This window comes from Pongo pygmaeus, chromosome 15, assembly GCF_028885625.2.
Source record: "Pongo pygmaeus isolate AG05252 chromosome 15, NHGRI_mPonPyg2-v2.0_pri, whole genome shotgun sequence".
Lineage (NCBI taxonomy): Eukaryota > Metazoa > Chordata > Mammalia > Primates > Hominidae > Pongo > Pongo pygmaeus.
Genome location: NC_072388.2, coordinates 72792995 through 72816789, shown reverse-complemented (window position 1 = coordinate 72816789; position 23795 = coordinate 72792995). Strand labels below are relative to the sequence as shown.

The 23795-nt window shown below is 41.4% G+C and overlaps 2 protein-coding genes across 17 annotated transcripts in view; both read right to left on the bottom strand.

Annotated features, from left to right (window-relative positions):
• Window positions 1–7653, bottom strand: part of ZNF410 (zinc finger protein 410) — a 47584-nt gene extending 39931 nt beyond the window's left edge. For 2 of the 10 annotated variants that reach the window (XM_063651832.1, XM_063651836.1), the window contains exons 1-3: window positions 6392–6615; window positions 4940–5031; window positions 1091–1272 (exon numbers count right to left, since the gene is read on the bottom strand). In XM_063651832.1, coding sequence (XP_063507902.1) covers window positions 1091–1123 — 33 coding nt within the window. In that variant the 5' untranslated portion in view covers window positions 1124–1272; window positions 4940–5031; window positions 6392–6615. Of the gene's footprint in view, window positions 1–1090; window positions 1273–4939; window positions 5032–6379 lie in introns of all 10 variants that reach the window. The other 8 variants (XM_054447841.2, XM_063651839.1, XM_063651833.1 and 5 more) reach the window with 6 other exon arrangements.
• A 200-nt stretch (window positions 7654–7853) lies between these two features.
• Window positions 7854–23795, bottom strand: part of PTGR2 (prostaglandin reductase 2) — a 33534-nt gene continuing 17592 nt past the window's right edge. For 6 of the 7 annotated variants that reach the window (XM_054447865.2, XM_054447867.2, XM_063651847.1 and 3 more), the window contains 7 exons: window positions 19103–19294; window positions 16155–16325; window positions 14032–14241; window positions 13155–13276; window positions 11964–12051; window positions 10836–10875; window positions 7854–9217 (listed from right to left, as the gene is read on the bottom strand). In XM_054447865.2, coding sequence (XP_054303840.2) covers window positions 9141–9217; window positions 10836–10875; window positions 11964–12051; window positions 13155–13276; window positions 14032–14241; window positions 16155–16325; window positions 19103–19294 — 900 coding nt within the window. In that variant the 3' untranslated portion in view covers window positions 7854–9140. The remainder of the gene's footprint in view (window positions 9218–10835; window positions 10876–11963; window positions 12052–13154; window positions 13277–14031; window positions 14242–16154; window positions 16326–19102; window positions 19295–23795) is intronic. The other variant, XM_063651849.1, reaches the window with a different exon arrangement.

Below are 23795 nucleotides of genomic sequence, written 5' to 3'. Positions count from 1 at the left end.
GTATCTCTATCGCTAAGTGACACTTCATGTAATTAAGTTAACCTCTGCCACCTTCTGTCAAACAGAGAAATGATAAAAATATTACATTTTAAAATGGCTTAAAAAAAATCAACTGCATCATATTGATTACATTTTACAAAGCACTTTTCTGTGTACTGGCTCATTTAATTATCGCATTAACCCAGTAAGATTTAAGGTGTATTTTTTTTTGAGACGGAGTCTCACTCTTTTGCCCAGGCTGGAGTGCAGTGGACCATCTTGGCTCACTGCAAGCTCCGCCTCCTGGGTTCACGCCATTCTCCTGCCTCAGCCTCCCAAGTAGCTGGGACTACAGGCGCCCGCCACCACGCCCAGCTAATTTTTTTTGTATTTTTAGTAGACACAGTGTTTCACCATGTTAGGCGGGATGGTCTCGAACTCCTGACCTATGATCCACCCGCCTCGGCCTCCCAAAGTGCTGGGATTACAGGCGTGAGCCACCGCACCCAAACTTAAGGTGTATTTTACAGCTGAGGCATCAAATTGAAGACATTAAGTGACTTGTCTAAGGTCACATGACTAGTTAGGAGCAATGCCAATCCTCAAATTTAAGTAATCTGATTCCAAATTCAGTGACCACTTTGCAACACAGATGTGCTAAATTTAAAGTAAGAAAAGTGAACAACAAAAAATGTTTAAATCCCCAATCACATTTAGAAAGAAAATACTTACAGATATATATAAAATAAACAAAAGAAGAATTTGTAGTAGTAAATATTTATATACTTATATATCTATACATCACATGTATCTCATATTTATGTATATATTTATACATAAACATATTTTTACTTATAAGATTTTATTACATTATCCAAATGTATAATGATTTCACATATACTGAAAAACAGATATAAAAACAATCACAAAAAATAAAAATATAATTTTTAAATCTTTGAAAAAATAGTAACAATCAAAACCATATAGCTTAAAAAACCTAAAATATTTATTATCTGGCTCATTAAAGAAAAAGTTTGCTGACCCCTACACTAAAGATAAACTTTGAAATATAGCCCACCAAAAGAAAAGGAAACAAGCTGACTGGGCTCACCTCTGGTTTGGATTCTAACTCATCTGATAACATTGATTCAGCTTCCAAAACCTGTAGCTATTCAGGGGACAAGTTCAAATTTAATTCAGAGCCAATGATACCTTCCTGTTATGTTCATATTCCTCTAGCAAATACTATGCTTTTCCCGTAAGATGTTGTACTAGGTGGGTAATCAATGTAACCTAGAATAGGGGTAAAAAAGAGAGAGGGGGCATTAAGAGCAGTGGGAAAACACAGGTACATAAAGACACTTCTTTACATATACAAAAAAATCACAACAAGCAAGCAAATAAAGAATTCAAACCAAAACACTTCTTTTAAAATACAACAAGCTCAACAGGCATCAAAATCCATAAAAATACTATGCTTTGATGCAGTATTTCAACCTCTAATAATCTAATAAACTATCTTAAATATGGATAGAGCTATGTCCAAAGATGTCCATCTTATCCTATGTAATAATAAACAACTGGAAGCACTGTATACACACACACCCCCCCCCCAATTAGGGAATGGTTGATTAAATATGGCACTGTCACTTCAAAATATGCTATGAAGGGCTGGGTGTGGTGGCTTACACCTGTAATCCCAGCACTTTGATAGACTGAAGCAGGTGAATCACTTGAGGTCAACAGTTTGAGACCAGCCTGGCCAACATAGTGAAACCCCCTCTCTACTAAAAATACAAAAATTAGCTGGGCATGGTCGCAGGCACCTGTAATCCCAGCTACTCAGGAGACTGAGGCAGGAGAATCCCTTGAACCCAAGAGGTGGAGGTTGCAGTGAGCCAAGGTTGGACCACTGCACTCCAGCCTGGGTGACAGAGCAAGACTCTATCTCAAAAAACAAACCAACAAACAAATGCTATGAAGACAATGCAACAACAAATGACTGACATGTTAAATTATAAAAATAAAATACAAAATTATATACTTGCTATTATTAAAACCAGCTATAATAAGCATCAGAAAAAGTAAAAGGAGATTCATACAGCTATGACAGTAGCTATACTGTGTGGTAGGCTGGTGTGACTTAATATTCTTTTCTCAATTTTCCAATATTTCTAAAAGGCAACCATATTGTTTTGATAATTTTTAAAATTACATTAAAAAAAGAGTTAAAATTTGAAGAGCGTTTCCCAAAGGTAGTGCTCTCAGGACCCTGATGTGGCTGTTCTCTCCCTTTTATTTATTTATTTATTTATTTTGAGATGGAGTTTTGCTCTTGTTGCCCAGGCTGGAGCGCAATGGCACGATCTCGGCTCACTGCAACCTCTGCCTCCCAGGTTCAAGCAATTCTCCTGCCTCAGTCTCCTGGAGTAGCTGGGATTACAGGCATGAGCCACCACGCCTGGCTAATTTTGTATTTTCAGTAGAGACGGTTTCTCCGTGTTGGTCAGGCTGGTCTCAAACTCCTAACCTCAGGTGATCCGCCTGCCGTGGCCTCCCAAAGTGCTGAGATTACAGGCATGAGCCACCGCGCACAGCCACTCCCTATAATTTAAATTCTTACTTTCTTATAGCTTAGTTTATTTTCAGGATTTTGGAATGTGAGTCCATTTTATTTTGTACAATTGTTACTAAAATTGGGAGCACTATTACAAATAATCATACAGTGTAAAATGTATCCAGGATGGGTATATTTTCAATCAATGGGTACTTTAAGTTTCCAATTAATACCAGGTAGTGTGGAAAGGTAGAACAAGACAGACTTTACAAAGAGGGCACTTAGACTGGGCACGGTGGCTCACGCCTGTAATCCCAGCACTTTGGAAGGCCGAGGCGGGTGGGTCACCTGAGGTCAGGAGTTCAAGACCAGCCTGGCCAACATGGCGAAAACCCATCTCTACTAAAAATACAAAAATTAGCCGGGCATGTGGCAGGTGCCTGTAATCCCAGCTACTCGGGAGGCTGAGGCAGGAGAATCGCTTGAACCAGGGACACAGAGGTTGCAGTGAGCTGAGACTGTGTCACTGTACTCCAGCCTGAGCAACAGAGCAAGACGCCATCTCAAAAAAAAAAAAAAAAAGTAACTGAATAGATGTTTTTTTGTCCTGTTGGTTTCTCCATTTCTCTTTCTAGCTTCCTGAAATCCTCATTTTTCATTGTAAAAAAGTAACCATTTAGGCCAGGAGCAGTGGCTCACACCTGTAATCCCAGCATTTTGGGAGGCCGAGGCGGGCAGATCACGAGGTCAGGAGATCGAGACCATCCTGGCCAAGATGGTGCAACCCCGTCTCAACTAAAATACAAAAAATTAGCTAGGTGTGGTGGCACGTGCCTGCAGTCCCAGCTACTCAGGAGGCTGAGGTAGGGGAATCGCTTGGACCTGGGGGGCGGAGATTGCAGCGAGCCAAGATCGCTCCACTGTACTCCAGCCTGGGTGACAGAGCAAGACTCTGTGTCAAAAAAAAAAAAAGAAGTAACCATTTACAAGATATAAATGGAAATGCTCCTTCCAAGTTTCCCACATAAAGTATCATAAATCCCTGACTTTTCTTCCACACATATTTTTCTTATTCAAGCACTGCAACAGCTTCATACGGTTTATCCATCCCTCTATTTAGAGAGGAAGGAACCAAGGCTCAGTATATTACTTAATTACCAAGTTATTAAGTTGCAAAGCCAGGACTCCCACCCACACCAGAAGTATGCAGGAATCTTTGGCGTGAATAGTGATTACATCTCTCTAGGTTTGACCCTGAACCTCCATGGCCTAAGAATTCCTTTTCTCAGCCTAGGCAACACAGTGAGACCCTATTTCTTTTTTTTTTTTTTTTTGAGACTGAGTCTCGCTCTGTCACGCAGGCTGGAATGCAGTGGTGCGATCTCGGCCAGTGAGATTCTATTTCTAAAAAAAAAAATTTTTTTCAATTAGCATCACATGGTGGCACATGCCTGTGGTCCTAGCTGCTAGGGAGGCTGAGTAGGAGGATTGCTTTAGCCCAGGAGATCGAGGCTGCACTGAGCAGTGATCATGCCACTGCACTCCAGCCTGGGTAACAAATGGAGGCTGTCTCAAAAAAAACAAGAATTCCTCTTCCCCAATTCCAGCTTGTCGTAACAAGCCAAGAAATTATCAGATGTTTGTTGTTTAAGTCATCCTTAAGGTTCCTCCAACTTTGAGATTCCAGGATTGTAAAATCTCTGAGGAACCAGACAACTATTTACTGTCCTTTATATGTTATCTATGACATCTTTTTATTTCAGTGTTTTCACTTCAATAATCTTTAAAAATTAACACGAGCATTTTCTCAAGCACTGGGTATTCATATTATAACTAAGTACTGCCATACAATTTTTGTGTCCAAGTTTATGATTTGTATGTGTACGGTATGAATAAAATAAAAAATAGCAAGATGCATTAAGATATGCAACTGAACTCAAAAGAATTTGTACTAGAGCACTCAGTATCTTATCAAGTGTACTGTGGGGATCTCATCTTTAACAGAGCAACATACTATGTACATTAGCTACAGGTGTAACGGCAAATACACAATTAAACACTCCTATTCCCAATTCCTTACTCAACAGATTTCCAAAACTGCAATGTAAATCTTTTTTAAAAATTAGTTTCACTAAGATATCGTTCACATACCATACTATTGACTCATTTAAAGAGTACAATTAAAATATCTTTAGTTTATTCAGAGTTGTACAAGCAGTACCACGATCAATTTTACAACATTTCATTACTTCACAAGGAAACCCTGTGCCCATTAACAGTCACTTCCCACTTCTAACGTGTTTACTATGAGCTTAAAGGGCTTCCATACAAGCTTCCCAGTAAGCAACTGGTAGGTACTAAATATTTGTATAATGAATGAATGACACTACAAATGATACCTACATTTTTCTCTAGTCATCTCTTCTGAACTCCAAACCTTCATTTCTAACTGCTTGTTAGGTATCTCCACATGTATATCCAACAGCATCTCAAACCTAACAATGTCCAAAATCCAGATTATTATCTTCCTTACCAAACCTGTTCTTCTTGTATTATCTATTTCAATGATCGCCCAATCTTCCTCCCACTCAGCTGCAAATTCTAGGTCTTTAAATCTCTCTCATTCTCCATTTTTAAATAATTCCCGTGATTCTCTGTTCCCAGAATGTTCTCTATTCCCTACTGTAATGCCCTGTTTAGGTCTCTCAGTAACTTTCTACTATACTATTAAAACAGGCTTCTAACTGGTCACCCCGCGTTTAAAATTCCTCTTTCCAGTGCATCCTTTATGCAGCCATTCAAGTTATCTTTCCAAAACAAAGAAATGCTTATGTCACTTCTACTCAAAGTTCAGTGCCTCGGAACAATTGTCATAGCCCTAAAGGTAAACCCCTTCGCTTACAGAAAAACTCCCCAAAGCTAGAGATTCAGCAACTTGCCAAAAATTAGACATCTATTTAGATGCAAAACGTAAAAAACTAGAACTTAAAACTTCTGACTGCTACTTTAGTTGTCTTTTACTCTGCACCACACTAAGAAAAAACCAAGTGCAATTTCTCACTCCCTAACAAAATGCCCGACTTTATTTCCAAATGTTTCCTTTATTTATTGCAAATATGCTGCGTTGTTGACCTTCGTTCCAACCTAAGTACTAATTCTTAAGTCCCAAGTTAATAATATTTAACCTCCAAATGGTGCCTAAATGCATTTCTGAGCCTCATGATCAAGTGGGATAAACTTTAATAAATTGGATTATCTTCAGAAACTTCAGAAGATAAATTCGACACGAAATGTATAAAGGCTGTAAACACAATCCACACACTCCTGCCCCCCGAACTGACAGGCAAAGGAGAAACGGGCGACCAGCCCAGCCGAGTAGGCAGCTGTCCCTTTTCCACACCCAGAAAATAAGTGGTATGAAAGGAGAGGGTAGCTCTGGACTGAAACACTCAGGGCAAGGCCTCCTGGCATCCTCTACCCCACACCACAAAGGCCTCAGAAATAAGGCCCCAAGGTCCGCAGGCAGGCCCCGGCTGCGGGTGCAGTCCAAGAGCCCCCGCCCCGCAGACTCGCTGACTGGCTTTCTCAGGACAGTCTGTTCCTATATCCCTGCCCCAAAACCAAGCAAAGGAGCAGGAACATCGCCCCTAAAAACCCGCGAGGGGAACGGCCAAAGCCGCAGGGCTTCAGACTGGCCGCTCCCGGGCCCGCCAGATCCAGGAGGGATGCCCAAGGAGGGCGGTTTCCTCTCTCGGGGCGAACTCGGCCCCAGGCCCCAAGTAGCCGGTACTGGCCCCCGCCCTCTCGGGTACTACCTAACCGAGCAGGTGTGGCCAGGCCCACCTCGGAGCTCACCTTCCAGTTCCGGGGAGCCGGCCGGCCGTCTGTCTGTCCCGAATTCCGTCCACACACAGCGTCTTCCGGCTCCCGCCGGAAGCAGCTCGAGCGCGGGACAGGAAGTTTGGCCGACCCCCCACGCACACACCCACTCGCTCGCCTCAGTGCCGGGCGGCTGCCGCACTGCTCGGGACCCAGACGTCAAGGCTGCTGGCCGGGCCTGCCCAGGCCCGCGACGCAGGGCTCCGCCCCGGACAGGAGGAGCCGCAGCCGCCCCGCTCCCACTCACTCACCCTCGGCCTTCGGGACTCCTATGTCCGCGAAGCCCGAAAAAACAGGTCAGCTAATTCGTTGACGTCACTGCCACCCCGCAGTAGCGGAGGGAGTAGTTTTTCCCATGAGCGGAGGCGTTGCAATGGAGGCAAACGAGAAAGAAAAGATCACTGCTTAAACATTTATCAAAGGTCTCCATGGAGAGGACCTCGAAGTTTCACCGCCCGAGAAAGGAACTTGCAGAATCAAGTTTTGCATTATATACGGGACGGGGTATGCAGTGAGTCTGGGTTCCGTGTTGTAATTAGGATGTAAAGAGCTCTTGGATGTCCCGACTGCGAGCTTGAACACTTGACTTCCAAGCCGGATGCCACCTTGTTAAAGCTTTGTGAGTTTGACTGACTTCTTGAAATTACTTATTTTTAAATATTTGCGTGCGGAAGAATGAGAGACTCAACCGTGGGAATTAAAGTTCTCTTTAAAAAGGCATTTTCAAGGTTAAAGATAAGCCTTGATGACAGGTTTGGGTACACAAATTACTAATGGTGATTTAAAATAAAGGAGAAACGTTTCCGAGGAAGATAATTCCACTTTAGAAAAGCAGAGTAGGCCGGACTCGGTGGCTCACGCCTTTAATCCCAGCACTTTGGAAGGCTAAGGTGGGCGGATCACGAGGTCAGCAGATCGAGACCATCCTGGCTAACGCCGTGAAAACCCGTCTCTACTAAAAACACAAAAAATTAGCCAGGCATGGTGGCACGCGCCTGTAATCCTAGCTACTCGGGAGACTGAGGCAGGAGAATCGCTTGAACCCGGGAGGTGGAGGTTGCAGTGAGCCGAGATCGTGCCGCTGCACTCCAGTCTGGGCGACTGAGCAAGACTCCGTCTCAAAAAAAAAAAAAAAAAAGAAGAAGAAAAAAGCAGAGTATAAGGTGCCAATCCAGATCTGAGGATATTTACTTGGAGGTAAAGGTCCGGTGCTCAAGAAAGAGGTCAGAAATACAGATGGAGATTTGGGAGTTAGCAACATACAGAGAAAAGGTGAAACCCCCTCAGGAGATGAAATGGTCCAGGAAAAGTAACAAGAAAGGGCCACTTACGAAAACTGGGGAGGCTGTTTACCAACACAGTTTGAATCTACTTATTACAAATGTTGCATACAAAAGTATATTGGCAGTGTGTAGACAGACAATCATAAGCCAAAACATTCAGAAACAATCTTCAGTTTTACTGTTCTGCGAGGGTTGAGTACAATTAATAAAACAAACTTTTGAGGTACATCAGTAGTTCCTGAACATTCATGTTTACAAACATTTGTTAATTTGCTCAGTCCTGTCATTTTCTGAAACTGTCTTTGTTGTCAATCTGTTTTTGTTTTTTGAGATGGAATTTCACTCTTGTTGCCTAGGCTGGAATGCAATGGTGCAAGCTCAGCTCACAGCAACCTCCCCCTCCCAGGTTCAAATGATTCTCCAGCCTCAGCCTCCTGAGTAGCTGGGATTACAGGCGCGTGCCACCACGCCCAGCTAATTTTTGTATTTTTAGAGAGACGGGGTTTCACCGTGTTGGCCAGGCTGGTCTCGAACTCCTGACCTCAAGTGATCTGCCCGCCTCTGCCTCCCAAAGTGCTAGGATTACAGGCTTGAGACATCAGGCCCGGCTATCAATCTTTTTAATCACCTAAAACTCCAAGTGATGTTTACATCTGTTTGCTCTCTCAATCTTTACAACTTGACAGTATGTGCCTGCTAACCTAAAATAAACATATGCTTTTCTCAATATATATGGAGTTTTTAGGCTATACAGTAAATTATTTGGCAAATACAAAGAGATGATCCTCTGGAGTAAGTCTTGTCAACTTAACCAACCTAAGTTATTTATCTTCCCATACTAATCCCAACCCAAAGCTGCTGGTCTCCTATCCCAAAAACTGTTACACAAGCTCGGAAACCCCCAATCCTGCCCCCAGTCCCTATGTACACATCATACCATTAAGTCTCTTTTCAGTCTACAATGTGAAAAAAAAGGCCATCTCAATTCAATTTTTACACCAAGTTTCAGTTTAAGAATCATGTAAAACATTTTCAGTTCAACAAATCTTTACTAAGTGCCTCCCAAGCACTCTATTTTATTTTAAGCATTCTATTTTAAATTAATAAAAGTTATTAGTATTAATTTTAAAAAACCTATTGTGTATGATTCATTAATGGTTGTATCAGATCATGTAAAACGTTTCCAGTTTAACAAATCTTTACAAAGTGCCTCTCAAGCGTTCTATTTTAAATAAAAGTAATTATTAAAAGTTATTAATTTTTAAAAACCTATTGCATATGATCCATTAATGGTTGTATCAAATCCCCTGTGCAACTAAAAATAACACCTATGATCACATTTAAATCAAGAGCTATGTATATTCTAAGGATTTTTAACATATCTTTCAAAATATGCAAAATGGAAAAGAAATCTATGATTGCCTTGATGACATTTACAGCAATTACAAAGAGATTTCTTCTGAAATGCAAACTATCTGCTTTCCAATGTTACCTCCTGTCATCATGGACTGGAATGCAGCTGGAAAAAGAGAAAGTAGGTTATCTGAAAAGATAGATGTCACTATCATACTTGTTTCCAAAAGGTACAACATATAAAATTATGTTAAATAATTTTTTCAATGATTTTGAATATTAAGCATAGAAGAAAATGGTCATGAAAAGAAATCTCAAGTAAAAAGTTATTCACAAACTAACCCAATTAACATCTTAAAAAAATGTTTTGCCCATACTGGAAAGATTTAATTGGTATCTAACTGGTATGCACATCAATGTTCATTGTTTACAGTATCTGAAGACTAGAGGCAAAAAAAACATGGGAATAAAATGTGAGTGAAGGCCGTGCATGGGGCCTCACAACTGTAATCCCAGCACTTTGGGAGGCCAAGGTGGGTGGATCACTTGAGGTCAGGAGTTTAAGACCAGCCTGACCAACATGGTGAAACCCCATCTCTACTAAAAATACAAAAATCAGCTGGGAGTGGTGGTGTGTGCCTGTAGCCCCAACTACTGGGGGGGCTAAGGTGGGAGCATCACCTGAACCTGGGAGGTAGAGGCTGCAGTGAGCCATGATCACACCACTGCAGTCCAGCCCAGGTGACAGAGCATGGCCCTGTCTCAAAAATTTAAAAAAGGGCTAGGCACTCACACCTGTAAATTCCAGCACTTTGGGAGGCTGAGGCAGAGGATCATTTGAGGCCAGGAGTTGCCTGGACAATATAATGAGACCCTGTTTCTATGGAAAATTTTAAAAAAAAAAGGCTGGGCATAGTGGCAGGTAATTGTAGTCTCAGCTACTCTGGTGAGAGGATTGCTTGAGCCCATGGGTTCATAAGTTACAGTTAGCTATGATCATGCCACTGCACTCCAGCCTGGGCAACAGAGCAAGATCATCTCAAAAAAAAAAAAAGGGAGGTGAGGGGAGAGAAGGGCAGGGAAGGGGAGGCCAAAGAGGTAGCATTAAAAGATAAAAGACTTTGGCCTGTGCGGTGGCTCACGCCTGTAATCCCAGCACTTTGAGAGGCCGAGGCAGGCAAATCACTTGAATTCAGGAGTTCAAGACCAGCCTGGCCAATATGTTGAAACCCTGTCTCTACTAAAAATACAAAAATTAGCCAGGCATACTAGTGCACACCTGTAGTCCCTGCTACTTGGTAGACTGAGGCAGGAGAATTGCTTGATCTCGGGAGGTGGAGGTTGCAGTGAGCCAAGATCATGCCACTGCACTCCAGCCTGGGAGACAGAGCAAGACTCCGTCTCAAAAAAAAAAAAAAGGGCCAGGCGTGGTGGCTCACGCCTGTAATCCCAGCACTTTGGGAGGCCGAGGCGGGCGGATCACAAGGTCAGGAGATCGATACCATCCTGGCTAAGACAGTGAAACCCCGTCTCTACTAAAAATATAAAAAATTAGCCAGGCGTGGTGGCAGGCGCCTGTAGTCCCAGCTACTTGGGAGGCTGAGGCAGGAGACTGGCGTGAGCCTGGAAGGCAGAGCTTGCAGTGAGCTGAGATCATGCCACTACACTCCAGCCTGGGCAACAGAGCAAGACTCCGTCTCAAAAAAAAATAAATAAAAATAAAGAGACTTTATCTTTGTGTGCTGAGCACATGTACATAATAAATAAGTCTACATTCATCTTACCTCCCATGTTTTCCAACCCATTTATTACCGTCTCTTTAATCTGTAAATCAAAATAGCTAGATTTAATAATCTTTAAACTTCAGTGTTTCTATATAATAGTTTCCATAATTACAAAAGGCAGAAATACTATTTAGCACTTTCTGTCTAAAAATAGATATTCTTTATTTCATGTAGGTAGCCCAGAAAAGCTTCCTATCAATTGATTTTTTTAAAGTAATATCCTATTTTCCCGTTGTTTAATCTCTTCAATTAGTAACAGATCACAAGCTATACACTCTAAAACAGAAAAAGAAAAGTACAGAAGCACACAAAGGTACAACTTTGCCTGTCATTTGCAGGTTTCAAGAATAGCCTAGGCCAGTCCGGGCGCATTGGTTCACAACTGTAATCCCAGCACTTTGGGAGGCTGGATGGGAAGATCACTTGAGGTCAGGAGTTTGAGACCAGCCTGGCCAACACGGTGAAACCCCATCTCTACTAAAAATACAAAAATTAGCTGAGCGAGTGGCATGTGGCTGTAATCCCAGCTACTCGGGAGTCTGAGGCAGAAGAATCGCTTGAACCCAGGAGGCGGAGGATGCAGTGAGCCAAGATTGCGCCACTGCACTACAGCCTGGGTGACAAAGTGAGACTCCGTCTCAAAAAAAAAAATAGCCTAGGCCAGTATGTCTGAAGCCCAGATTAATAACTCCTGATTTTCAATCAACAACTAAGACATACATTAGAATGTCCAGGGAGGACAGGGAAGAAGTATGGTGGTATAAGCATCAGGAGGTGCTCACATGATTTTTGAGAAAGCACAGCTTCTAACACATAGTAGCATCCCATAAATATTTGTTAAATTAATAAACAACGATTTTACATTTGGCGGGAAAACCTAATGATTCTGTAATATAATCTATGGAAACTAAAGCTAAAAAATTTTAGATAAAGGGAATAACAAGCAAGGGTTTGTTAATCAGGAGGTTATACTCACTTGGGAGGTAGTTAATTTATAATATTCATCATACTTTTGTTTTGTAGGAATTTTTATAATGAAACTAGTATGTTTGCTATAGTATATTTAAATAATGCAAAATTATATCAAGTAGCAGGAAGAATTATATTGATAAAGAATAGAAGTTCTACCTTTAGCTTTCCTTCTTTAAACCACTGACTCAGCTGTAGAATGCCAGGCTCAAATTTGTCTTTATAATTTAATACCAGAAATCTTTCCCTGCAGTGAGGAAGAAAAGGATAATGATCAGAGAATATAACGGGAGTGGTATTCCAAGATCAAACCATTCCAGAATTCTAATATCTGTTAATCCTTAAAATATTAGGACATAACACATTGAGTCTGATCAGATACAGTTTTATGCGTAGTTACACAGGTGTAAATGTAGAAGACTTCTATTAATAATTTTTGTTGCCGGACGCAGTGGCTCACGCCTGTAATCCTAACACTTTGGGAGGCCGAGGTGGGCTGATCACCTGAGGTCAGGAGTTCAAGACCAGCCTGGCCAACATGGTGAAACCCCCGTCTCTACTAAAAATACAAAAAAATTAGCCGGGCATGGTAGCGAGCGCCTGTAGTCCCAGCTACTCGGGATGCTGAGACAGGAGAATCGCTTGAACCTGGGAGACGGTGGTTGCAGTGGGCTGAGATCGCGCCACTGTACTCCAGCCTGGGCGGCTGAGCGAGACTCCATCTCAAATAATAATAATTTTTGTCTGCCCAGTATCTACCACCCCATTTGTTAATAGCACCAAGATTTTTCCTTTGTGGGTAACATCCTTTCTTGACCCTCATGTGACCTAACCCAGGCCAGTCAAAGCCAATAACTATCAGTTTTCAGGTAGCTAGTTAGCCAAAACCTAAATATTGAACCGGCTTAAAAAATGTGTATTTTAAAGGTTTTTCTTTGTTTGTTTGTTTGAGACGGAGTTTCGTTCTCGTTGCCCAGCCTGGATGGAGTGCAGTGGCATGATCTCGGCTCACTGCAACCTCCACCTCCCAGGTTCAAGTGATTCTCCTGCCTCAGCCTCCCAAGTAGCTGGGATTACAGGCGCCCACCACTACGCCCGGCTAATTTTCTGTATTTTTAGTAGAGAAGGGGTTTCACCATGTTGTCCAGGCTAGTTTTGAACTCCTGGCCTCAAGCAATCCACCCGTCTCAGCATCCCAAAGTGCTAGGATTACAGGTGTAAGCCACTATGCCCGACCTAAAGTTTTATTTAATAAAAAAAAGTGTCTATGAAGAACAATAGATTTCATACACATCTATGATATTTAAAACCCCATGAACCTGGTAATAAGGGCAAAGAGGAAGAACATACCTTGTGATGTTTCTTTCTTTCTGGATTGCCTCTATAGCAGGGGATAGCGGGGGAGGATAAGGCACATCTTTGTTGTACTGAGAAATTTGACCACACAGGATGATGTGGCTGTTCTCATTCATCTGCACAGAGAAAAATGATGATAAAATATCCCTTTCCTATGTTTACTGATTTTATGGCTGCCATAATGAAAGCCTCCTTGACTATTTAATCCTTTTTGTCAACTAGTTCGATTTTTTAATTTACCTGTTAGAGGTATTTAAGAATTTTAACTAGCTAGAAATAATTACATTCCAAAGGAACACAGAGGCAAATAAATGGTTGGTAATCAGCAAAAGAATTACATTAGTTGTTGTTGCTACTTATTAGTGGTAGAACTGTATTTTTTTGGATTTAAATAATTTAATAATCTCAACTGCAAATAATTTTAGATGCAGCAAAGGACTATGTAGTGTTAATACCTCATGTTGATATTTTATAATATTGTTAGTAAATATGCATAAATACATGCAGTCTATGAAACCCATTCTCTACGCAAGGTCTGGGGCCATGGCTGTGCGTTTGTCAGTGGTGAGTTAGGGGTCAGAGCTTCAGCATTTCAACAATGCAACTGTAATTTTTCACAAAAATAAACCAAAAGTGAAAAATATAATATTGGTAGCAAATAACTGAAATTGAAGTTCACAGTACAAATCTGCAAGTAAATGGAAGTAGGTATCAGCAAGCTCTTTTGTATCACTTAAATACAATACTGATCATCACATTAAGTCACAATAATCCCTCCAATTTTATAAATTTTTTTCTCAGTATTAGGTAAAAAGATATCACAACATATAAAGTGCAGTATTCAAATTTGTTATAGAAATCAGCAAACAACCTGACTTATCACTGTATCACTGATGTTACCACCAACATTGTCAAAATAAACATCCACTCCAGCTGGGCATGATTCACGGAGCTGTTCTGCCACATTGTCTTTTTTATAATTAATTGCAGCATCAAAGCCCAGTTCTGAGGTCAAGAGGACGCATTTCTCATGTGTTCCACAAATTCCCACCACTCTGGAACAACCTAACAAATGGCCAATCTAGGGGGGAAATTTGAAGATTAGATGGCTTTATATTGTCACATTTAAATGTAAAAATGTACAAGTATACAAGATATTACAGGTATATGACAGTGTTCATTACAATTAACGTTAGATTACGCTGCTTTTAATGAAAAGTAATTTGAAACTAAAAGAACTGAGGGCAGACAATGTCATCATAAAAAAATTATTAAAATTGAACAAAGGTAGACTTATGTTCCTCAACTTATGATAGGGATATGTCCCTCATTAGTTGAAAATCTCCTAAGCAAAAAATGCATTTAATATACCTAACCTACTGAACATCATAGCTTAGCCTAGCCTACCTAAAACACGCTCAGAACACTTATGGCTGGGCAAAATCATCTGGCAACACAGTACACCGTAGAGTACCAGTTGTTTACTCTTATGGTCATTGTCAAAATAAACATCCACTCCAGCTGGGCATGATTCCCGGAGTTGTTCAGCCACATACAGTGGCTGACCAGGAGCTATAGATTGTTGCCGCTGCCCAGCATCTCAAGAGAGTGTCATACTGATATCACTAGCCTGGGAAAAGACCAAAATTCAAAATTCAAAGTATGGCTTCCACTGAATGCATAGGGCTTTTACATCATTGTAAAGCAGAACCATCATAAGTTGGGGACCATATGTACTTTAAATGTTAAAATCTCACAATTTTTGGCTTTCACTCATTGAAAAATATAAAATCAAAGAATAATAATTTAAAAAAATAAAATTTCGCAAATTAAATATGATTTCATAAAAGGAATAAATAATCAGACCCAAAACATCACGTGCAATTCATTATTTTTCAAGCTTGTGGCGAACTAAAATCACAGCTCGGACACAATGTTTGTTTTCAATGGTTTCAACCTATAAAGGCTATTATTTATAAAAGGATGTACTTTTATAAGATTCTTTTTTTGTTTTTTTAAAGAAACAGGGTCTATCACCCAGGCTGGAGTACAGTGGTGCAATCATAGCTCCCTGTAACTTCGAACTCCTGGGCTGAAGTACTCTTCCTGCCTCAGCCTCTCAAGTAGTTAGGACAACAGGGGTGCCACCACGCTGGGCTAATTTATTTACTGAAGAGTCTTACTATGTTGCCCAGGCTGGTCTTGAGCTCCTTTCCTCAAGTAATCTCTGCCAAGTTGGCCTCCCAAAGCACTGGGATTGCAGGCATGAGCCACTGTGCCAGGCCGACTTCATAAAATTCTATCAAAATGTTTACACTTCTAGAATTCAATAAGTGGTTTCTTATTTGAGGATATTAATTTAAAATGTGAGTTTGACTTTTAATTCATGGAATTCCAAACAGCTTCTCTATCATTCTCTTCCTTATAATAATGAAAGCAAAGCTTTAGCATTTACTATATCTCTTTTTGGTTAACAGAGAATAAGACACTAAAATCTACATTTTTCATACTGTTAGTAAGAGAGTCTAAGTAGGTAAAAAAAAAAAAAAAAATTTTTACAAGAAACGTGTGAAAGCCATTATAAATTCATTCAATTTTGGCTGGGCATGGTAGCTCACGCCTGTAATCCCAGAACTTTGGGAGGCCAAAGCAGGTGGATCTCTTGAGGCCAGGAGTTCAAGAACAGCCTGGCCAACATGGCAAAACCCCATCTCTACTAAAAATACAAAAACTAGCCAGGTGTGGTGGCACACACCTGTAGTCCCAGCTACTCTAGAGGCTGAGGCATGAGAATCTCTTGAACCCAGGAGACGGAGGTTGCAGTGAGCCGAGATTGCGCCACTGCACTCCAGCCTGGAGACTCTGTCTCAAAAAAGAAAAAAAAAATTTATCCAATTTTATATTTTTAATGGTATACATATATCCGGAATTTCAATTATGAATTATAACAATCCTCAAATAATCAGAAAATCAAATAATTCTCAGAAAGTTTACCTGCCCAGCCACGGATCCACAGGCACCTGCAGCCCCACTGACAACCATTGTCTTATTAGATCCAGCAGTTATATGACCTTTTTCCTGTATCCCAATCAAGGAAGTCAAACCAGGCATACCTATAGCTCCAAGAAAATATGAAAGGTGTCCATCCACAAGTTGTGGGTCTACCTAAAATAAAATATATACCCTTTAAAAACAATACTAGGAATTCCTGTTTTGAGACAACAAAGTAGAGACAACGTGTTATGGACTGAATTGTGTCCCCACAACATTTATATAGTAAAGCCCTAAGCCCCAGTGTGACTTTATTTGGAGATACGGACTTAAAGGAGACATTTAGGATTGAATAAGGACATAAAGGTGGGGTCCTAGTCCAACAAGACTTGTGTCCAGGCTGGTCACGGTGGCTCACATCTGTAATCCCAGCACTTTGGGAGACCGAGGCAGGCGGATCACCTGAGGCCAGGAGTTAAAGACCAGCCTAGCCAACATGGCGAAACCCTGTCTCTACTAAAAATACAAAAAATTAGCAAGGTATGGTGGCATGCGCCTGTAATCCCAGCTACTCGGGAGGCTGAGGCAGGAGAATCGCTTGAACCCAGGAGGTTGCAGTGAGCTGAGATCATGCCACTGCACTCCAGCCTGGGCGACAGAGTTAGACTTCATCTCAAAAAAAAAAAAAAGGACTTATGTCCTTAGAAGAAGAAGAAACAAGATCTATCTCTCTGCACACCCACAGAGGAAAGACTGCCTGAGGACACAGCAAGAAGGCGGCCATCTGCAATCCAGGAGGAGGGGCCTCACCAGAAACCAAATTTTCCAGAACTCTGATCTTGGACTTCTAGCTTCCAGAACTGTGAGAAAATAAATTTCTGTTGTTTAAACCACCCAGCCTGTAGTATTCTGTTATGGAAGTCCATCAGTATAATAAATAACCCAATATGGTTTCTAGAAGAGTAAACCATTCATCAGTCTTGCTAAAATTCTATACTTTATTTGTAAAGAGTAAAAAACAATATTACTTCTCTTTATATTAAAGAAACTTTAAGGCCGGGTGCAGTGGCTCACGCCTGTAATCCCAGTACTTAGGGAGGCTGAGGTGGGTGGATCACGAGGTCCGGAGTTTAAGACCAGCCTGGCCAAAATGGTGAAACCCTGTCTCTACTAAAAATACAAAAAATTAGCCGGGTGTGGTGGTGGGTGCCCAAAACCCAGCTACTCAGGAGGCTGAGGCAGAGAATTGTTTGAACCTGGGAGGTGGAGGTTACAGTGAGCCAAGATCGTGCCACTGCACTCCAGCCTGGGCGACAAAGCAAGACTCCGTCTCAAAAAAAAAAAAAAAAAAGAAACTTTAAAAAAAATTCCCATATAAGAGACAAAATATTCTTTCTTGTTAATGCCCCAAGTATGAAAAAAAAAAAAAAAAGGAAATGCTTAACAGAAAAATACTTGGCAACATTGGAAGATTTTTAAGTCTCTGAGCAATTCCAACATAAACATGTACCTATAAAAATCAACTCAGGCCGAGTACAGTGGCTCAGGCCTGTAATCCCAGCACTTTGGGAGGCCAAGGCGGGTGGATCATGAGGTCAGGAGTTCAACACCACCCTGGCCAAGATGCTGAAATCCCGTCTCTACTAAAAATACAAAAATTAGCCAGCCATGGTGGTAGGCGCCTGTAATCCCAGCTGCCCGGGTGGCTGAGGCAGGAGAATCACTTGAACCCGGGTGGCAGAGGTTGAAGTGAGCTGAGATTGCACCACCGCGCTCAAGCCTGGGCAACAGAGCAAGACTCTGTCTCGAAAAAAAAAAAAAATCAACTCAAACTCCAACAGTTCTCATTACTAATGCTTAAAATGTACCATTAAGGCTGGGCACAGTGGTTCACACCTGTAATCCCAGCACTTTGTGGGGCTGAGGCGGGAGGATTGGTTGAGGCCAGGAGTTCAAGACTAGCCTGGGCAACATGGTGAGACTCGTTTCTACAAAAAGTTTAATAAAAATGGCTGGGTGCAGTGACTCAAGCCTGTAATCCCAGCACTTTGGGAGACCGAGGCGGACAGATCACTTGAGGTCAGGAGTTTGAGAACAGCCTGGCCAACATGGCAAAACCCCGTCTCTACTAAAAATACAAAAAATTAGCTGGGCGTGGTGGTGCACACCTGTAATCCCAGCTACTCAGGAGACTGAAGTGGGAAGATCACTTGAACCCAGGAGGCAGAAGTTGCAGTGAGCCAAGATCAATCCAGCCTGGGTGACAGAGTGAGACGCTGTCTCTAAATAAATAAAGTCATTGGCAGACCCAGTCAGGCTACTGCCTATTCTTTTGGCAGCTGCTCTGAAACAACTTTTATTACCTGAGAGACTTTATCTACAATAAGATAACCTTTATTTACCATGCAATTCCTCCCCTTTCCCTTTTTGTTGCCATTTCCTCCAAAAGCCTCAAGCCCCATTCCTTTAGCTATAAAAACTTCAAGCTCACACCTGTAATCTCAGCACTTTGGGAGGCTGAAGTGGGAGGACTGCTTGAGCCTAGGAGTTTGAGACCAGCTGGGGCAACACAGTGACACCCCATCTCTAAAACAAACAAGTAAAGAAACAAACAAAAAAAACCTTCAACTATCTGGTCCCTCCTTTGAGTCTCCTATTCTTCTGTGAGGCTCCAGTGCACATACATGAATTAAAATGGTTTTTCTCCTGTTAATCTGTTTATTGTCAGTTTATTTTAGCAGGCTCAATTATCAAACCTTCAGAAGGACAATTTAAACTTCCCTACACAGCTAACAGTGGAAAAGGAACAAAGGCTTTCCACATTTGGGCAGCTAGCTAAAAGAAAATATATGCTTTTATTTTTCCCTGATTACAAACACAACTGAATATCAAATGCACAAAGTAAGAATTATACGAGGAAAAAAAATCAGATACGTTCATATATATATCACCTTTTCAAGGCTATTTCCATCCAGAATAACCTTGGTTTGCCAGGGCCAATAGAAAGAAGTCACAAAATCGCCTTTAGTCAAATTTGTGTGTTTGCTTTCTTCTATAATTCCAATACCTCCACCATCAACGACTTGAGATAGCTGCCAAGGTGTTATATAATCAGTGCCAGTGTCTTCATTCATTCTACAACGCTGAAAAAAAAACATTAAGATAATTTTATCCAAAAATGTCAAACCACTCTACTAATTTACCCAATGACTAAAAGTATATAATGAGTAATATATCGCATACAATACACAAAAATCAACTCAAAATACATTCAAGACTTAAACATAAGACCTGAAACAACATAGTGACTATAGTTAATAACAATGTATTGTATACTTGAAAATTGCCACTGGCTGGGAACAGTGGCTAACAATGTATTGTATACTTGAAAATTGTCACTGGCTGGGAACGGTGGCTCAGGCCTATAATCCTAGCACTTTGGGAGGCTGAGGCAGGCAGATCACCTGAGGTCAGGAGTTCAAGACCAGCCTGGCCAACATGGTGAAACCCCATCTCTACAAAAATGCAAAAATTAGGCAGTCATGATGGCGGGTGCCTGTAATCCCAGCTACTCAGGAGGCTGAGGCAGGAGAATCACTTGAACTCGGGAGGTGGAGGTTGCAGTGAGCCAAGATCGCACCACTGTACTCCATCCAGCCTAGGCAACGAGAGTGAAACTCCGTCTCAAAAAAAAAGAAAAAAGAAAAGAAAAGAAAAAAAGAAACTTGCCATGAGGGTAGATTCTAAGTGTTTTCACCACAAACAGTAAGTATGTGATGTAATCCATGTTAATTAGCATGTTAGCATGATATAGCCACTGCACAATGTAAACATATTTCTTTTTTCTTTTTCTCTTTTTTGACATGGAGTTTTGCTCTCTTTGCCCAGGCTGGAGTACAATGGCGTGATCTAGGCTCACTGCAACCTCTGCCTCCTGGGTTCAAGCAATTCTCCTGCCTCAGCCTCCTGAGTAGCTGGGATTATAGGCATGCGCCACCATACCTGGCTACTTTTGTATTTTTAGTAGAAATGTGGTTTCTCCATGTTGGTCAGGCTGGTCTCGAACTCCCAACCTCAGGTGTTCTGCCCGCAGCCTCTCAAAGTGCTGGGATTACAGGCATGAGCCACCACACCTGGCCTGTAAACATTTCAAAACATCATGTTGTACACCATAAAAAAAATTTTTTTTTTTTTGAGATGGAGTCTCTGTCACCCAGGCTGGAGTGTAGTGGTATGATCTGGGCTCAGTGCAACCTTCGCTTCCTGGGTTCAAGCGATTCTTCTGCCTCAGCCTCCCACGTAGCCGGGACTACAGGCACGTACCACCATACCCGGCTAATTTTTGTATTTTTAGTAGAGACGGGGTTTCACCGTATTGGCCAGGCTGGTCTCGAACTCTTGACCTCGTTGATCTGCTGGCCTTGGCCTCCCAAAGTGCTAGGATTACAGGCGTGAGCCACCGTGCCTGGCAACAATTTTTATTTGTCAATAAATTTGTTTTTAAATTAAAAATTAAAAAATTGAGGTGACAGTTGCAAAGCTCTGTGAGTATTCTAAAATTCACTGAATTGTACACTTAAATGCATGAAATGTATGCTAGTGAATAAAGCTAAAAATTTAAAAGAATTACTTAAGGAAATTGAAGTAATATTATACACATTATACTAGCAAAAAATAATACAAAATAGTGTTTTGATGGTTTCAAAGGATTGTGGCCAATTAGGTACACTCACATATTGCTGATATTATAAAACTATTTTTTATGGAAAACAAACTAGCAACATATACACCATAAAACTTGATTTCTTTTGGGCTAGCAATTCTGTCTCCCCAGTGGAAATAACCCAAAAAGAAGTGAAGTAATTTTTATACAGTTGCTCATCCCAACTTCAGACCAAGCACTCTCCCTATTTCATGCCCCCTAACTTCAGATAAGTGCTCTCTTCACCCCTCAAAGACAGAGTGTCACAACGGGACCCCACCCTGTCTCAAGAGGAGGGCTAAAAACTTCTCTTGGTAGCAGTCAAGGCTCTCTTCCTCTGTGGCTCACTCTTGCCTCTATCATGAAATCCAAAATGTAGAGGACCACAGCACGGACCAGGAAATGGAAAACATGGAAGGACACCTGATTAAGGGGTCCCATGTGGTTTGGTGTACCCGGGTAAAACCGGGTAAAAGACGAAACAGAGAACTGATGCAGAAGCTTCTGTAAGAATACATTTGCTTCTGCTTGTGTGCCACCTCCCACGTGTTCCTTAAAAGCAAGTGCAGCCATAGACACTAGCCAGACCAAGGGCACTTAAACACAGCTAGTAGGAAAAATGGAAATAAGTGCTCTGAGATATAGGAAAAAAATCTACTTTTTCCTTTCACTCATCACTCAACACTTCTAAAAACAGATGTGGAGGGGTATTTCCCCACACACCAACCAAGCAATTCTGCAGAGGACATCAACTGGGTGTCCCCTAATTCCATTCAGTTCAACTGTGACACTATCTACCTGGATATAGTGTCAGGTCCCACAGATTAAAGGCTCAGTCCCACAAGACTGCACCTACTTCAGATGCCAATCTCAAGCCCTAGGTTATGGTCTGTGCTTCCGACAAACTGGCTATAAATCAGGGTCCCCACTCTACCCTCTCCTTTGGTTTAATTTGCTAGAGCACCTCACAGAAGTCAGAGAAATACTTTACTTACATTTACTGTTTATTATAAAGGATATCACAAACGATATAGATGAATAGCCAAATAAAAATAATAAAAAATTTTTAAAAAGACAAAAAAAGAACAAAAATTAAAAAAAAAAAAAGATGAACAGCCAAATAGAAGAGATACATGGGGTAAGGTACATGGGAAAAGGCGCGGAGTTTCCACACCCTCTCCAGGTGCACCACCCTACAGGAATCACCATGTGTTCAGCTATTTGGAAACTCCTCAACCAGGTCCTTTTGGGTTTTGATGAAGGCGTCATTATATAGACATGATTGATTAAACCACTGGCCATTGGTGATAAACTCAACCTTCACCTGTTGTCCCCTACCTGGAGGTAAGGTGGTAGGAATAAAAGTTCCAACCCTCTGATCATATGGTTGGTTGCCTTGGTAACCAGCCCCCATCCTGAGGCTATCCAGGAGCCCCCAACCACTTGTCATCTCATTAGAATACAAAAAGACACCTTGGAGATTCCAAGGGCTTTAAGAATTTTGTGCCAGCCAAGAACAAGAAGACCAAATATTTCCTATTATAAATCACAATATCACACAAGTAATTCCCTATAGCTAAACAAATGATGTCAACAGAACAGAATGTTATTAACCACTAAAATAATAATATTTGAACTAGTTTTTCCATATCAAGTCACTTAAAGAATATGAAAGCACACCTATAAACCTATGACTTTGGGAGGCTGAGACAGGAGAATCGCTTAAGGCCAGGACTTTGAGACTAGCCTGGCCAACATAGTAAGACACTCCTCTCTATCAAATGAAAATAAAAATTGTAAAAAGAATAAAAAAGAATATGAAAGCCAAGTTGTCTATGCACATTAAGGATAATCATGTAAAATACTGTGTACACATAATGATTAATTTTAGTTGTGAATTTGGAATGATATAAAATCTCAATTATTTAATGTTTGTTAGACTCCCTTTTCCCTTATAAAGCTGCTTAAGAGGTCTGGTGTGGTGGCTCATGTCTGTAATCCCTGCACTCTGGGAGGCCAAGGCGGGCAGATCACCTGAGGTCAGGAGTTTGAGACCAGCCTGGCCAACGTGGCAAAACTCTGTCTCTACTAAAAATACAAAAATTAGCTGGGCATGGTGGCGCACACGTGTAATCCCAGCTACTCAGGAGGCTGAGGCAGGAGAATCACTTGAACCCGGGAGGCAGAGGTGGCAGTGAGCCGAGATTGTGCCATTGCACAGAGCAAGACTCTATCTCAAAAAAAAAAAAAAAGTTGCTTAAGGTTTTTCTATTTTTTAGAGTTGGGGTCTTGCTTTGCTGCCCAAGCTGGACTTGAACTCCTGGCTTCAAGCCATCCTCCCACCTCAAGTCTCCCAAGTAGCTGGAATTATAGGCCCAAGCCACCATGCCCAGCCAATTCTTTTTTTTTTTTTTTTTTTCTCTGAGATGGAGTCTCTCTCTGTTGCCCAGACTGGAATGCAGTGGAATGGCACAATCTCAGCTCACTGCAACCTCCGCCTCCCCAGCTCAAGCAATTCTCCTGCCTCAGCCTCCCGAGTAGCTGGGATAACAGGTGCATGCCATCATGCCTGGCTAATTTTTGTAGTTTTAGTAGAGACGGTGTTTCACCATGTTGGCCAGGCTGGTCTCAAACTCCTGACCTCAAGTGATCCGCCCGCCTCAGCCTCCCAAAATGCTGGGATTACCAGCATAAGCCACCTCGCCCAGCCTGATTATTTTTTTTAAAGGAATGATGCATAGAGAATGTCTAGTGAAAGTATCCCAAAGTGATTTTTCTTCCTTCCTTTATGCAATTAACATTTAATAAACATTATGCTAGTCACTGGAGATACAGTGATAAATACGAACTTTGTTTTCATAAACCTTTTTTTTTCTTTTTTTTTTTTTGAGGCACGGTCTCACTCTGTTGCCCAGGCTGGAGTGCAGTGGCACGATCACAGC